Source organism: Hemibagrus wyckioides, linkage group LG08, assembly GCF_019097595.1.
Source record: "Hemibagrus wyckioides isolate EC202008001 linkage group LG08, SWU_Hwy_1.0, whole genome shotgun sequence".
NCBI lineage: Eukaryota > Metazoa > Chordata > Actinopteri > Siluriformes > Bagridae > Hemibagrus > Hemibagrus wyckioides.
In genome coordinates this window covers 23,744,348-23,761,875 of record NC_080717.1, presented here as the reverse complement: position 1 = coordinate 23,761,875, position 17,528 = coordinate 23,744,348, and the positions used below count along the sequence as shown (strand labels likewise).

At 42.7% G+C, this 17,528-nt stretch overlaps 1 protein-coding gene across 1 annotated transcript in view; it reads right to left on the bottom strand.

Annotated features, from left to right (window-relative positions):
• lrp5 (low density lipoprotein receptor-related protein 5) overlaps nucleotides 1-15,067 on the bottom strand; it is a 41,039-nt gene extending 25,972 nt beyond the window's left edge. The window contains exons 1-6 of the mRNA XM_058396874.1: nucleotides 14,880-15,067; nucleotides 9,900-10,100; nucleotides 9,575-9,794; nucleotides 6,499-6,696; nucleotides 919-1,115; nucleotides 1-105 (exon numbers count right to left, since the gene is read on the bottom strand). The exon at nucleotides 1-105 is cut by the window's left edge and continues 27 nt beyond it. Of these exons, the coding sequence (XP_058252857.1) occupies nucleotides 1-105; nucleotides 919-1,115; nucleotides 6,499-6,696; nucleotides 9,575-9,794; nucleotides 9,900-10,100; nucleotides 14,880-14,934 (976 nt within the window). The 5' untranslated portion in view covers nucleotides 14,935-15,067. The remainder of the gene's footprint in view (nucleotides 106-918; nucleotides 1,116-6,498; nucleotides 6,697-9,574; nucleotides 9,795-9,899; nucleotides 10,101-14,879) is intronic.
• Nucleotides 15,068-17,528: the final 2,461 nt, after the last annotated feature.

Genomic DNA, 17,528 nt, shown 5'->3' with positions numbered 1-17,528 from the left:
GGAGTTTCACGCCGGTGGGACAGGAGCAGCTGTAATACGGAGGCGAGGGCGAGAGCAGACACAGGTGAGAACATCCTCCGTTTCCATCACTGCAGGGCGTGTGGACTGAGGAGGAAACACGCTGTTAAAACACAACTGAAACGTGTGTGTGTGTGTGTGTGTGTGTGTGTGTGTGTGCTGAACCTCTGTTGTCTGGAGCACAGAGCTGGAGGTCACATGGGTTTAACCGAGTCTGCTAATGGATCATTAATCTCATATGTTAACTGCTGATTAGCTCATTAGCTAGCAGGATACTTTAGCTCAATGTGCAAAATTTCTCAAACCACATGTTCGTTAACATCTGGGCACACAGAAACATGACTGGGAGAAATGAATAATAAAAAACAGATGGGAAGAAAATGACTAACTATACAACTAACTAAGTAACTAACTCGAGCTGAACATTTATCATTAATAAATTTAGCACATTACCTTGAACATCTCATGTCATTTTAAGCAGTAAAGGTCATGGAGATTTATCAAAATTATTAAACATTCTTTCAGAAATCCTGTCAGTTCAGCTAATTATTGGCTAGCTAGCTATACCTACTTTATTGAACCCTCTTGTGTTACAGCATTATATAATTATTAGCTAGCCTGCTAATGTTGGCAGTGAAGATACAAAACATTTATATATTTAACCTGAACCTCTTGTCAGTTCAGCTAAATTAAGACAGCGGGTTAACATTAACAAGAGAACTCTCAGAAATCCTGTCAGGTTGAGTACAAACATTTCCTTCTTCCTACTTATAGAGCGCTATAGGATTTAGAAACACATCAAACATTCCCATATATAGAATGGGAAGGCATTTTACCTCAGGTGTGTGTGTGAATGTGTGTGTGTGTGTGTGTGTGTGTGTGTGTGTAATAAACACTCACTGTAAGGCTGTCTCTTCTGTTCCAGCACCTGGATGTCCATGGGTGAGTAGATGCCGTTGAGGATTTCTCTGCGGTTGTTGCCTGTGTGTTTGTTGCAGGCGTGAATGGAGCGAGTTTGCCAATCTGTCCAGTATAGCGTCTCATCAAAGAGTGTGAGAGCAAACGGGTGTGTGAGTGTCCCTTCCACCACTGTCTCTCTAAACACAACAACAACAATAACAACAGTCAGTGCTTCACAGGCAGTATTCAGTATTCAGTGTGTACAGCGTTCAGTATTTAGTGTGTTCAGTATTCAGAGAGTACAGTGTTCAGTATTTAGTGTGTTCAGTATTCAGAGAGTACAGTGTTCAGTATTCAGTGTGTTCAGTATTCAGTGTGTACAGTGTTCAGTATTCAGTGTGTTCAGTATTCAGAGTGGACAGTGTTCAGTATTCAGTGTGTACAGTGTTCAGTATTCAGTGTGTTCAGTATTCAGTGTGTTCAGTATTCAGTGTGTTCAGTATTCAGAGTGGACAGTGTTCAGTATTCAGTGTGTACAGTGTTCAGTATTCAGTGTGTTCAGTATTCAGTGTGTACAGTGTTCAGTATTCAGTGTGTTCAGTATTCAGAGTGGACAGTGTACAGTGTTCAGTATTCAGTGTGTTCAGTATTCAGTGTGTACAGTGTTCAGTATTCAGTGTGTTCAGTATTCAGAGTGGACAGTGTTCAGTATTCAGTGTGTACAGTGTTCAGTATTCAGTGTGTTCAGTATTCAGTGTGTTCAGTATTCAGTGTGTACAGTGTTCAGTATTCAGTGTGTTCAGTATTCAGTGTGTTCAGTGTACAGTGTTCAGTATTCAGTGTGTTCAGTATTCAGTGTGTTCAGTATTCAGTGTGTACAGTGTTCAGTATTCAGTGTGTTCAGTATTCAGTGTGTTCAGTGTACAGTGTTCAGTATTCAGTGTGTTCAGTATTCAGTGTGTTCAGTATTCAGGGTGTTTAGTATTCAGAGTGTACAGTGTTCAGTAGTCAGTGTGTTCAGTATTCAGGGTGTTTAGTATCCAGGGTGTTCAGTATTCAGGGTGTTTAGTATTCAGAGTGTACAGTGTTCAGTATTCAGTGTGTTCAGTATTCAGGGTGTTTAGTATTCAGTGTGTACAGTATTCAGTGTGTTCAGTATTCAGTGTGTTCAGTATTCAGGGTGTTTAGTATCCAGGGTGTTCAGTATTCAGTGTGTTCAGTATTCAGGGTGTTTAGTATTCAGGGTGTTTAGTATTCAGTGTGTACAGTATTCAGTGTGTACAGTCTCAACACAAGACTTATTTCTGAACTCTGACATCATCTGGAGTTCCTCTAATATTATTGTTCTTATAACCAACATTTCAGTTCATAGTGTCTGAAGGCATTTTTTCATTCTTTGAATCAACTCCTGATATTTAGGTTTACAAACAAACTACAAATAAAACCCATCTAGCTAAATAACTGAATACTGGACTTCAGTGATATAAGAGAAACTGAAAAAGCTAGAAATTGTAAAAATCCCCCATTTTATCAGCTGTCTTCATTCTGAGCTTCTAAAAGAAATAAAGAATATATAATAAAGTAATTTTAGAAAACCTGTAGAAGTCTAACACTTTTATGATGAAACTGAACTAAAGACGTAAATCACACACTTCTGATGATTTAAATGTTAAATGTTTAACAATGTTCAGGACCACATCACATCCTCATCCCACCTTCTAACATTCACTCATTTACACATGAATACTCTGTGAGCTCTGACGTCTAATCTCACTCTGATGTTTGGTTTCAAATAACTGGAGATAATGAAGATTAAAAATAAATAAATAAATCCAACATTTGCATAAACACAAAATCCACAAAGCCTTAGCGTCACACCTGTGCCTCCGGCATCACAAACATCACAAACACACGTTATGTATAAACAACATCATGAGAGAAGCTCACGTATGATCACACATGAAGTTAATTTTGCAGTTTTAAAAAATAAAGTGCTAATGAAGTTTCCTGTGGTAAGGTCTTCTTTCACGATGCATATACACCGATCAGGCATAACATTATGACCACCTGCCTAATATTGTGTCGGTCCACCTTTTGCTACCAAAACATCCCTGACCCGTCAGGACATGGACTCCACTAGATCCCTGAAGGTGTGCTGTGGTATCTGACACCAAGATGTTAGCAGCAGATCCTTTAAGTCCTGTAAGTTGCGGTCCACAGGTAAGAGACACACACGCACTTGACCATCCACGTGATGTAAAAGAAAACGTGATTCCTCAGACCAGGCCACCTTCTTCCATTGCGCCGTTGTCTGGTTCTGATGCTCACGTGCCCATTATCGGTGCTGTCGGTGGTGCACAGGGGTCAGCATGGGCACCCTGTCTGGTCTGCAGCTATGCAGCCCCATACGCAACAAACTGTGATGCACTGTGTATTCTGACACCTTTCTATCATTAACTTCTTCAGCAACAGTAGCTCGTCTGCTGGATTGGATCACATGGTCCAGCCTTCACTCCCCACGTGCATCAACGAGCCTTGACCACCCATGACCCTGTCTCTGGTTCACCACTGTTCCTTCCTTGGAACACTATTGATAGATACTGACCACTGCAGACCGGGAACACCCCACAAGAGCTGCAGTTTTGGAGATGCTCTGATCCAGTCGTCTTAGCCATTACAATTCAGCCCTTCGTCAAACTCGCTCAAATCCTTAAGCTTGCCCATTTTTCATGCTTCTAACACATCACCTTTGAGGACAAAATGTTGACTTGCTGCCTAATATATCCCACCCATTAACAGGTGCCATGATGAGGAGATAATAATCAGTGTTCTTCACTTGACCTCTCAGTGGTCATAATTTTATGGCTGATCAGTGTGTACTCACAGTAATGTGCAAAAGGTTGAGCAATTCTGAGGACTTTTTATTTATTTATTTATTTATTTATCAATTAACAACAAATGTGTGAAAAAGTGTGAAAACAGCAGAAACCTTCACCAGATCCTCGGTGCTGTGAGACACACCTCAGGTTCTCTCTCAGACATACTCAGGGGGTGTGTAAGTATATAATCCAGAGCATGATTACACTTACAATTACAGCAAACAGGTGCAAAGATCAACAACACAACGACACAACATCTAGACTGAAACATATGATGTTTCAGATGTCCAGCAGCACCACCAAACCTGGCACAAACCAGTAGGACCAGTGAGACCTTGATACACCCATCTATGGCCTGCTGGAGAAATCTGATCAGAAGTGATCTTTATGGAAGCTAAAAAGCCTCTATCATGGAAACAAGGCCAAACATTTCAACTATGCACAAAAGCACAAAGCTGAGGTGCAGAAGATCAGCAGCAGGTGCTCTGGACTGATGAGACAATATGTGAAATATTTGCCTCTAACACAAGACAGCCTGCCCCTGATGGGCTGGAGAGCGGAACTGTGAGGCATGCTGGAGGTTCCTTCAGGTTTTGGGCTGCATTTCTGCACATGGAGTTGGAGATCTGGTCAGAATAAGTGATCTTCTCAGTGCTGAGATATGGAAGCAGATACATATCTCTCATGCTGTACCATCAGGGAGGTCTGATCAGAAGTCTGGTGCAGCACCACCACGAGTCATAAAGAACCATCTTCAGCAAAGAGGAAGAACATGGAGTGCTGCAGGAGATGGTGAACTCCCACAAAGCTCTGATCTCCACATCATCGTGTCAGTGTGGGATTAGATGAAGAGACAGAAGACTGAAATGAGGAAGTGGAGTCAGATCTCCCAGGGGTTCAGAACAACAGACCTGCTGAGCTTGATATAAAACTCTGCAGGTGTGTGGAAGAGTGTTTACACCATCACACACCAACACACACACACACACAATACACACGTCACACACCACACACACACACACACACAATACACACGTCACACACCACACACACACACACACCACATGCGCACACACACACACACACACACGTCACACACCACACACACGTCACACACCACACACACAAACACACACCACACACCCACACCACACACACACACCCCACTTCACACACACACCACACACACACACACCATATGCACACCATCACATACCATCTCACACACCCACACCCCACCTCACACACTTAATGACATCTTAATTACATTTAATCTGCCAGATTCTTTATAAAGGTGAACGCTCTAAGAACAGTGTGACTCAGATGTTTTTAAAGCGTTGTAGGAAGGTTATTTCTGTAACACTCCAGTCTGAACATCTTAGAACATTAAAACACTTCAGTGAAATTCCTGATAAAATTCTCTGTTAATGAAAAGCACAGATCTGCTGTCTGCTGTGAAAAAACACGAGTGTGAGTAAACACAGGACTGCAGGAGGAGCAGGAGCAGGACCAGGCTCGCTTAGATGTTTACTTCAGCAGACAGAGAGAAGAGCTCATTAATCACACACTCAGAGGGAACCTGAACGTCCTACAGCACCGGCTTTTTAGCAGCCTGCAAATAAAGGAGCTGTCCAGAAGAACCGAGGGGAGAAAAAAACGTAATTACATCCAGATTTCTCACAGCTCTTGACGTAAACGAGCGTTCGGAGGCAGCGGTTCGTTTGAAGTGAGCTGGAGCTCCGTAAACCCCGTCATTAATCAGAGGTGTCCGGAACCTCACACATGAAAGAGAGCCGACGTTCTGTTAAACCTTTGTGTTACTAACAGCACAAGGTGAAGTGCAAAAAGAACAGAACGAGTGAGAGTCAGAGGGGGGGGGAGGGAGAGAGGGAGGGAGAGAAAGAGGGAGAGAGAGGGAAAGAGAGACGGAGAGAGAGAGAGAGAGAGATGGGAAAGAGAGATGGGATAGAGAGAGGGAGAGAGAGAGAGATAGGGAGACGGAGAAACAGAGAGAGAGAGAGAGAGAGAGAGAGAGAGGGAGGGAGAAAGAGAAGGAGAGAGAGGGAGAAAGACAGGAAAGAGGGGAAAGGAACAGAACAGAATGCAAAAGAAGAGGAAAAAAACAAAAAAGAAACAAACAGATCCTAGGGCGAATGAAAGAGAAGACAGAAGAATGCAGAGGAATCAATAAACATAAAGGAGAGGAAAGAACACAGGACACAAGCTAGAGGAATCAAGTGTGTGTGTGTGTGTGTGTGTGTGTAGTGGTTACAGGAGAGATGTGTATTTTATTAAGTTGTATAAATTGGGTCCCCGACCAGTTCATGTCTTAAGCATAGGCTTTGCTATGCGCTGCTGTTATCGGTTGCCATGACGACCAGAATGTTTAATAAGACGTTTTCACGGTGCGAGCTCCACATGAGGACACTGAGTTTCTTGTCGAGAAAAAGTGAAAGTGACCTGATCAGCTGCCCAGAGAGCGTTAATAAAACATTAATGAAGCTCTTGATATAGCAGAAAGTAGAGGAGTGACTAATCCCCACTGTAACGTCTCTCCATAACAAAACAAGACGTCCACCTGTGCCTCAGGGCCGAATAATACCCAGAATGCCTAGCAGGGTCAGGTTACAGCAGGGTACAGAGGAAGAGAGAGCTTGGTAGAGTGTGAGTGTGTGTGTGTGTGTGTGTGTGTGTGTCATACCGTGCCGTGCCGTCCAGGTTGGCTCTGTGGATGAAGCTGAGTTTGGCGTCGGCCCAGTACAGCTTCTGCTCGTCCAGGTCGATAGTCAGGCCATTGGGCCAATAAATATCCTCCTCTATAATCACCTTCCTGCTGCTTCCATCCATCCCAGAGCGCTCGATCCTTGGCTCCTCTCCCCAATCCGTCCAGTACATGTACCTACACACACACACACACGTTTAGATTTCACACCAATGATCAACTTTTATTCTTTTAATATTAATTCTTTGATGAATCTGTGTGTTGTGTAAAAGTGACATCAGCGTTCTAATATAAACTATTAATAAACAGCTTGTCCATCGACTTCCTGAGGAAGGTGCCAATATTTTTAAACACACAAATAGGAAAGATATCCGTCTCCTAGGTAATGAATCAGTAAGCTCAGCTCAGCTCAGCACCCATCTGCTCACACACTCTGCACTCCATCATCTTATAAACATCTTAACATCTGCCCAAGCAGGAGGTGGAGGTGGGGGCGTTTACTAATTTGCATATTGATACATATTCATATCATACAGTAGCAGATACATATAAATAAACCCAGTTCACATCAGACACAAAACCTCTGCTGAAATCTGCGTCACTTTATCAAACAACCACGACCACTGGGAAACAAAATTAGATTTAACATTTTAGTGTCAAATACAGCAATATTGACTTTGCTAACACTGAGCTAGCTAATGCTACACACTCTGAACACGTCGTTTGCTAAAGTATAAACCGGCTGCTTATTAAACAGTTTTGATTTGGAGGAATTAAAAACCTTTAAAAGAGCCTCACACTCACACACACACACACACACACAAGGTTAGAAGTGTGAGCCTCAGTATTTTAAGTGTTTACTGGAAGAGACTGGAGGTTAAAGTAGCACAATCTCACTGCTAGACTAAACAAGTGTGTTTCAAAAGCTTTAAAAGCGAGACGCATCTGCACCTAAAGCCCAACTTCTGATGTAACACACACACACACACACACAATAGTCATGACAGAGAGAAATCTCCACCTCTCACTCACGCTAACACAGAGATGAAAAGATTAGACGCGACACTTCGTCTTCTCTGAACACTGAAAGAATGAGAAAAGCCTCTGCGTGTGTGTGTGTGTGTGTGTGTGGCTACAAGTTGTGTTTGGTTTTGTAATAATATGATCAAATGGAAGCCAGATGTGTGAAATTCACACACATTAGACTGAAGAGTGCTAAAGACGCGACTCAGCGTTGATTCACACTTTTAACTCTTTGTTCTGTGAATCTGATCCTCAGTGTTTGGAGAATCCAGTCAGCTAGTGTTTACACACACTCCTGTCCTCACGCCATGATCTCATTCCTCAAACACAACACACAAATACACAAACAGGACAGTTAGCTTGAGCAAAGCGCAAAGTCACGATGGGAGTCGGATCAGGCAAATCGGACACACAGAACCTCGTGTGAATCGGACTTCACCCCGGAGCTGTGTGTGTGTGTGTGTGTTTCCTGTCAACGTTCTGAGGAAATCTCTCTCCTCCATTAGCACACAGAAACACTCATCACCTTTCCTGTGCTCACGTGTCATTACACACGTTTTTGTCTCAGTCTTTAACACACACACACACATGTTACAAACCACAAGACAAGAAATCAGCTCCAGTGAAATAAATGAAAAAACCCCACAGAACACTGGGGTTAGTAATGGGAAGGAGGAAAGCTGCAGTGATGAGATCGGATCAGCTGAGTGACTTCTGCGTCTTTCAGTAATCAACCGATCGGCACGAGTTACATCTTTATCAACATATCCTTACGAAGGGTTTATCGCTTCATCCAGCATTTAAACCAGAACCAGTTTTCACTCGCAACACTACGAGACACGGAGCTCCGGGGTCCACGTTTTAGAGTAAAGTGGGCGGAGCCAAGTGATCAGATCACATAGACAGATTAAAAAACATGGAATTGTTGATGTGGTGATGTTTCTGTGAGGAGAAGTGTGTGTGTGTGTGGAACGAGTCACTGAGGCAAACACTGATTGTAGCTGATAGGACGAACCATTAAAACCATTTCATCTATCAAACCTGCTTGCTAGCATCGCTAGCGATAATTCCCGTCTTAGTGACATTGCCAGCAGCTTGCTGAGAAAACCCGAGTAAACGCAGATCACTAGCTGGATGTGAAGTCTCTCAGTTAGAGAGCTATAATAACACCGCTAACTTCATTTTGTTGTTGAGAATAAAAAGAATAAACCTTGTTAGAAAGTTTTATAAGGTTAAGGTAATTATTGTGTTTGTATCCCGGCTAAAAAAAAAACAACAACAACAAGGAGTTGGGTAGTGAGTTAGCCAGCCACGTGGAGTGGTGTGTATGAATGTGGTTTTAACAACGCTAGGCTAAACTGTGCTAACTGCTAATGCTGACATTCCTGTGCTGTTTCTCTCAGGCTATAGAACCAAAAGGAGTTATTCAGGTATGTGAGTGTGTGAGAAAACGACAGGAACATGTAACCGGAGCCATTTCCACTGCCGGCTCCTCCCAAACACACACACATACACACGGTCAACACTTCACCTAGCAGCAGCAAGCGCTTAAAAAAAACAAGTGGCAGGATGTGTGATGTGTTTCTTTAGGCTTAGAGCCAGGAAAAGTGTCTGGTTCCCTCTATAATGCCTTTATCATACAGAGAGAGAGAGAGAGAGAGAGAGAGAGAGAGACAGAGAGAGAGAGAGAGAGACAGCGAGAGAGAGAGAGAGAGACAGAGAGAGAGAGAGAGAGAGAGAGAGAGAGAGAGAGAAATGGAGAGAGAGGGAGGGCACAGAGAGAAAGAGAGAGAGGGGGCACAGAGAGAGAGAGAGAGAGAGAGAGAGAGAGAAAGAGAGACGGAGAGAGACAGAGAGATGAGTAACATATCAGAGCGAGTGCATTAATATAAACCTGCGCTACTGTCAGAGCTGCTGTTAGAGAGAATTAATCAACACCTGATCCACCAATCAGAGTCCAGAACTCAGCAGCAGCGTGGGTAAGTGTGTGAGTGTATGTGAGTGTGAGTGAGTTTGAGTGTGTGTGTGTTACCTCTGTGCTGGATTGAGTGCTATGGCCCGAGGTTGGTCCAGATCCTGCCAGAACAGAACTTTCCGTGACGTTCCGTCCAGGTTCGCCACCTCAATGCGGTTCGTCTCTGAGTCGGTCCAGTAGAGTTTCCGTCCGAGCCAATCACACGCCAGACCATCGGGAGAGTCTAGACCCGAAACCACCACCTTCTGACCGGAACCCAGGACTGCTTCTTTCACCGCTAAACACACACACACTACAGTAAGAACCTGAATAACGTGCTGCAATTATCTCAGTCATCTGACAGTTAGCCAGTTGTGTGGAGAACCTTGAGTTTTTTACGTACCGTTGCTGCTCTGGTTGTAGAAGGTCTGTTTAATGGCCTCCTCACTGACGTCGGTCCAGAACACCAGACTCTCTGAGAACAGGAAGTCGACCGCAGCTGCGTCCTCCAGATCACCGACCAACACGGCCGAGTCTGCGCGCACCGACTCAGCGTCCACCAAGCGTACATCACGCCGATTAGCAAAGAGCAGCAGGGGAGCACCTGTAACACACACACAGTGAAACAGAATGATAAATCCAAACCACAACCAACAGCAGAACCTGTCATGAGAACCTGACTTACACACAGTAAGCAACATGAACCTAGAGCCATAACACACACAAACATACATACACACACACACACACACACCCCACTCCCACACACAAAACACACAAAACACACACACACACACATGGATGGTACACAGATCTTCAGTGTAGTGAAACTCACTTTCACACAAGGGATTGAAACAAGAGTGACTCACCACTACACTCATCACACACACTCGCTAATCACACACTGGGGTCGTATGTGTGTGTGTGTGTGTGTTTGTGTTTGTGTGTGTGTGAGATGACACACCCAGTCGTGAAGCATGTACAACACCTTCACACTTCATCGTCTGAGTTCCTCACAGACCAAAGCCACATTTCTCATTTTAAAAACTCTGCATTAAAAATGTTCCGGTGAAAATATTTCATTTACAAACATTTCTGATGAATTTTAATCAATTAATCCAACAATTTATTCATTAAACTCTCCTTCTAGCTATCTATGTCTCTGAGAGAGAGAGAGAGAGAGAGAGAGAGAGAGAGAGAGAGAGAGAGGTAAAGAATCTGATCAGTAAATAAATGTTGGACTTTTGTTCCTCAGAGATGACGTTGGATTAAGAATTAACTGTGTGCAGTTCAGGTTCAAAGATTGAGGAGTTATAAAGCAGGAAACACACACACACACACACACACACACTGATAAGTTTATCACACTAATTAACACCTCTCACATTCCTGACAGTGTAAGGGAGCAGAACACTGAGTCTCACTGCAGTTTAACACAAACAGAACCACGGGTATGAAGCGTCGCCATGGTGACAGAAGCGGCTGTTGCACCTATAGAATAAGTTAGTAAGGCTGCTATACTACTCTAACTCCTATCACTACTGCAGGTCATGTGACCTCTAAACCTCCCGCTGTGCCTTCATTCTGTTTCTGACTGGAATAAATCCCAACAGAGACATGAGTGTGCTGATATCCTGGACGTTTCACATTTTAACACACACACACACGAACACAAATCAGACATTATTCGGGTCTGGAGGTGACATGAAGAGGTTTATGTTGATGGTTATCATTATTATGATTATTATAAGTGTGTGTGTGTGCGTGTGTACGTGTGTGTGTGCAGATTTCAGTTTCATGTGCAGCTGACAACAAGCAAGAACACAGTGTTATAGGTGTTAATAAATATTTTAAACATAATTTATAAACTGTTATAAACTCATCAATTAATCTTAAAACATGGAAGACTGACACACACACACAGCAGCTCCGTCAGTGTCCGTTTCTACTCACGGATATCTGTCCACGGAGTCGTCTCTGATTTTCCAGGCAGATTTAAAGGAGAAGAAAAATGTAATAAAAATAAAGGTCATGTTTCTGCTCACTGATCCATTTCTGTCCTACTGACTGCTATAGAGAGTCGCTCTCCACCCCGTTGTGTGTTCTGAGCTCGTCTCCACCTCATCATCAACATTTCTGTAAATAATCTGAGTGAGAATATTTCAGTGCGTGAGGAGAAGAGGACGAAATGACGAGAAGCTCATCCACATCACTCCAGACAGTTCTGAGAGACGATAGGCAGCACGGGGATTGGGTGAAAAAACACCAAAATGCATAAAATAAAAGATATAAACATAAATATAAAAATATTTCAAACCCTATAAGAGGCAAAAATAAATACCTTTAATAATTCTAATAACAAAAAAAAATTCACAAATGAAGAAAATTCAGTATAAACGTCGCAGCACAGCTTCCAGATCCAGGCAGAAACCTTGGAAAAGGAAGCGACAGAAACTGATGGATGGATGGATGGATGGATGGATGCATGAAGGATGGATGCCTGATTTATGTTGGATGGACGGATAGATGGATGATGGATGGATGAATGGATGGATGGATGGATGGAAGGATAGATGGATGTTGGTTGGATAGATGGAATGATGATGGATGGATGGACGGACGTTGGATGGATGGATGGATGATGGATGAATGGAATAATGATGGATGGATGCATAATGGATAGATGGATGCATAATGGATGGATAGATGGATGGATGGATGGGTGGATGGAATGATGATGGATGGATGGATGGATGGATGGACAAATGGATGGATGGATGATGGATGGACGGATGGATAGAAAAGAAAGAATGATTGACACCTCAACACCAGAACATTCCTCATCCTAAACCTCAACTACAGAGAAAGTTTCACACACAGCAGCTGCTTTCCAGACACACACACACACACAGTATGGAAGTGAATGGCAGAGGAAAAACAGATTGAATGTAAACATGTAAACAGCGTGTTTGTGGCTGTCGTGCACATGTTCAAAACCTTCTGAACTCAAACCAAACAGTGAATCAGCTAATCATCAGCACGTGCAAGAAACACACACACACACACACATACAGACACATATATCATACACACACACACACACATACACATCGCCTTAAAAAATATCAACCATTATTATTAATGGGTATGGGGATGTGATGGCTTAGTAGTTAAGGCATTGGACTGATCAGAAGGTGGTGAGTTCGAGGGGGTCCACCAAGCTACCACTGCTGGGCCCTTGAGCCCTGAGGCCCTCAGTCCTGAGTCACACAGACAGATCAACATGATGAGTACTTAGATAAAATATCCAAATTCAAAGCATTTAATGTTTTAGAAATCAGATAGATTTATGAATCAGGAGATTAGAGACATTATTACTTATTTAAATCATCAAATATTAAGCTCTGTGTGTATGTGTGTGTGTGTGTTATTGTTGTGACCCTGAAGTTGATTATTTTCCTCTAACAGCGCATCCCTGAGTGTTTTATTTCATATAGTTTCTATAGCAACAGCCCATTCACAGGGACGTGTACAGCACACACTCCACTGATAATAAATGAATTGTATTAATAATAATTTGATTAATAATAATCGCTGATATTTTTAAGATGTGTATGATGTGGTGAAGGAGTCTCCAGTGTCAGTGCTGTGTATCAGTGTGTGTGTGTGTGTGTGTATATGATGTGGTGAAGGAGTCTCCAGTGTCAGTGCTGTGTATCAGTGTGTGTGTGTGTGTGTGTGTGTGTATGATGTGGTGAAGGAGTCTCCAGTGTCAGTGCTGTGTATCAGTGTGTGTGTGTGTATGATGTGGTGAAGGAGTCTCCAGTGTCAGTGCTGTGTATCAGTGTGTGTGTGTGTGTGTGTGTGTGTGTGTATGATGTGGTGAAGGAGTCTCCAGTGTCAGTGCTGTGTATCAGTGTGTGTGTGTGTGTATATGATGTGGTGAAGGAGTCTCCAGTGTCAGTGCTGTGTATCAGTGTGTGTGTGTGTGTGTGTGTGTGTGTATGATGTGGTGAAGGAGTCTCCAGTGTCAGTGCTGTGTATCAGTCAGAGGTGAAGCTGGAGCTTGAAGTTCTCCACATCTTCAGGACAGAGGCGTTTACACTTGGTTTCTGTAGTAACATGACAAGCTGAGATTTTTCTCTTATTAACTTGAAGGGAGAGACTAAAGAGAGAGACTGCTGAGGGGACGAGTCTTTATAGCTGATAGAACCTGACAACAGAAAGTCAGTGAAACGTAACAGAAGATGGATAAAAAGCATGACGAGTCGTTCTTTAGTAAATAAAACACTGGAACTGTTACTCAGTGTCATTGTCTTGTTTATTGTTTACCTACGATGCAGTGAGATCCGTGTAAGCAAAAGTGATATAAAGGTGTAATAAAGCGTAATAAGTGTTTAATACAGTCCCTGTGTGAGACACTACACTGTAAACTGAGCAGACGGAAGAAGAAATCTCACACGAAAGAACAGAACAATCTTACAATCATCTCCGGTAATCCATTAATAAAGACTTAATGCTACATGTGATCAATTATTATAATGATCATTTGTGAGTTATTATCGTTATTAACCCACTGCTCACATCTCAAAACGAAAAAACTCACAACCATCAGCTTCTTAAATCATTTCTTTGTCCCTGAGATGTTCTTTCTTTGGTAATGTCAGGAATTCAAAACTCTAGGGCTTAAACAAACAAACAAACAAACAAACCGCCAAATTATTAGAGGTGTACACATTTTAACACATTGCTACCGAGCCCCACAATGTGTGTGTGTGTGTGTGTGTGTGTGTGTGTGTGTGTGTTAAACAAGTCGCTGAGTGAATAGTTTTGGTGTGTGTTTTATTCTCAGACATGGTGTGAGGAACAAAATCGAGTTTTTTCCCCTAAGTCTGAGGACTCAGAGAGGCCTGCACGAGCAAACACACACACACACACACACACACTTTCTCTCAGCGCTTTAAAATCACTATATTTCACTGATTTTCCTGCGTAACCGAGGATTAAACTACTATTAACAAGAAGCAGTAGAAGAAGAGGAACCAGAGCCGGGACTAAGTTAAGTAGTTTAGTTAGTAATAAAGTAATAAGTTAAAATCCACAGCTGAGTTTTCGGATCTAAAGTAAAAAGCCGACGCGGATCAGCGCTAAAGTTACATTAAAGCGTTAAAGAGGCAACTCGACGGTGTAAAAGTGTGAAAAGTGTGAAGAGTGTGTGTGTGTGAGTGTGTATGTGTATGTGTGTGCTCCGTGTGTGTGTGTGTGTGTGTGTGTGTGAGTCTTTATTCCTGCACACTGATGATCTCAGGACTGTGGAGTTTCAGGATCCATGTTGGCACCTCGGTGTGTAAAAAGCAGAGGATTAGAAAGAGCTTCAACTCACCGACACTGAGAGTAAAAGAGCAGAAAAGCAGCAGATTCGAGAATAAACACTTCATACTGCTGTTCAACTCCACCGCCGCTCCGCCATTATCCCGTCTCTCTCTCTCTCTCTCTCTCTCTCTCCGACTCTTTCTTTAACGACTCCTTTTTGTCCAGCAGCAGCTCCGCGAGTCAGAGTAAGCGGGAGCGCGCGCGGCAAGAAAGCGGACGCGCGCGCGGGCGGGTGCGCACGGGTGCGCACGGGCACACACACACACGCACACACTCTCTCTCACACACACACACACAAAAATACACACGGAGAGATTAAAGAGTAGAGACGTCACGTCACCGCGTGCACGAGAGCTACATTCAATGTACACATACACAGTATATGCGCGCGCACACACCCTACACACACACACACACACACACACACACACACACACAGGACTGTGCTCGTAACAAACATCAAAGCGAAGAGACGATGAAAGAAACATAAAAAAGCCGAATCTAACACTCTCTAACAGCACAGTGGTCACTGTCACTTCATTATAAATCTACATTTCTGTTAACTTTACAATTCCAGTGTCTTGAAAAAAAGTCAGTTATTTTAAAATGTATATAAAAATTAATCAAAAATGTTTACAAAAACAATCAAATGTATGAATCATTCATCAGTTCTGATCTAATTTTAATAAATAATAATAATAATAAAAATAATTTAGGGCTTCGTGACGTTTACACGGTGTGACATCACAAGTTAAAAATGAGTTTATTAAACATGACTCTAATGGGAAGCTCATTGTGGGCGTGTCAGAAATCACACACTCTGTTCCCTACATAGGCCACACCATCACCAGGCCCCTGGTTTGGGACACAGCCTTACACAAACCCGAATGCAATAGTTCATCCAAAAATCATCACAAATGTTCATCAATGGCAGACTCAGAGTAAGAGGCGTGGCCTAACGTCTACGGGCGGGGCTATATGTCCAGGTGATGTCAACCGGACACTTATCATGCATCTGATCGAGGACCTGAGGGTTGAGATGAACTCTCTGTGTGTTATTTCTGTCTTTTTCCTTTAATTCAAATGGGGAAAAAATGTGAACACAAACACAGAAGTTGTTGAATTTAAACACAACATCATAACACAACCGGTAACACAACATAAAGGCATGAAGAGAAAAGAACTATTGGGAGAATATGATTTCACAAGATTGGAGCTGAAGCCAGGAGATTTTAGTCCAACTGGCCAGTGAAAGCAGAAGCATGTGTGTGTGTGTGTGTGTGTGTGAGAAACACACTGTAATGAAACCTGGCTTTACAGTCACCTGCGCTGTTAAAGGCTGCCGGCGTTCGCTTTGATCCTCTAGGCCTCAGTCCGCAAATAAAACCTCGACTCGCTCGATATTACGCTGCAGAAAAAAAAAACCCTGAACACGTCCGAGCCTGAACGTCCAAAATACCTCTCGCATAACGCAGACCATCTGGAGAAGGACGTCTGAAAAACAAAAGGCTTGTGTTAGGCAGCTTGGCACTCGCGCTTTCGCTAACACTTTCACCTCTCCACGAGTCGTTAGCTCGACACTTCAGTCACGTAGCGCAGCATGCCGAGATTCCTCGCCTCTGTGTGCGGAACACTAGCGCTCTGGTCAGGGTTTATTCTGCGAAATCAAGAAAATTTGTCCAAACTACAGAAAAATAACAACAATTATTAATTGATTAAGTTAATTAGATCGTTAGTGAAGATTAGATCACATGGAGCACACAGAAATATTTATCTGATACAAGTCACTTTCTTTCTTTTCTTTTGATGTTAGTCTGTGTTTAGAAATTTTGGACATTCTAGTTTGGAGGATTTCATACAATCAGTTCCCCGAAACACAAATCTCAAAATTTCAGATTTTATATAAATTAGGTTAAAAGTGAAGTGTCAATGATTCACATGGGAAATGAAACAATTTTAGAGCAACTGAACAACTAAACATTTATGTTCTACTCAAGTTTTCCACAGTGTTGTTAAACTCTAGATGTCCAGTATTGGAATGTCAGTCCTCATACGGCTCCTCGCTCCTCACCTCCTCCAGCACTGCTCCACTAATCCCACCAATCTCTCAGGGTACGAGGAAAAACCTGCAGTGAGAATCTACTCCCTTCTCACTCCGAGGTGGTGGAATGAACTTCCCCAAGATGTCAGAACACTCGAGTCACTGATTGTCTTCAAACGACGGTGAAGACCTACCTCTTCCTCAAATACTGAGACTAGTGCTTGCATTCTAGAAGATCTCGTGTGTCTGCTGTATTTCCTCCGGCTGAGTTTTAGGCTAGTGAGTGTTGATGTATTCACTGATAGAGACTTCAACACACTCTTTGGATAACGCGTCTTCCAAATGCCGGAAATGTAAAATTAGCTAACAGTCTAGCTAGTTAGCCTATGCTAATGTTAGCTTGTTGGTAGTCGTTAGCTTGTTTTTGTTAGTTGCTTTATAGGAATTTAGTACTTTTAGTAAAACCTAAAATTATAGTTAATCGTGGTTTGACTCAACTTCATGGACGTGGGCATGAGAGGATCTGTTAAGCTTCACTTTCATCCTAATTTAAATTAAATCTGTCTTTTGAGATTTCTGATTCCACAAACTTGTTACCTGGGGCATGTTAACGCTGGA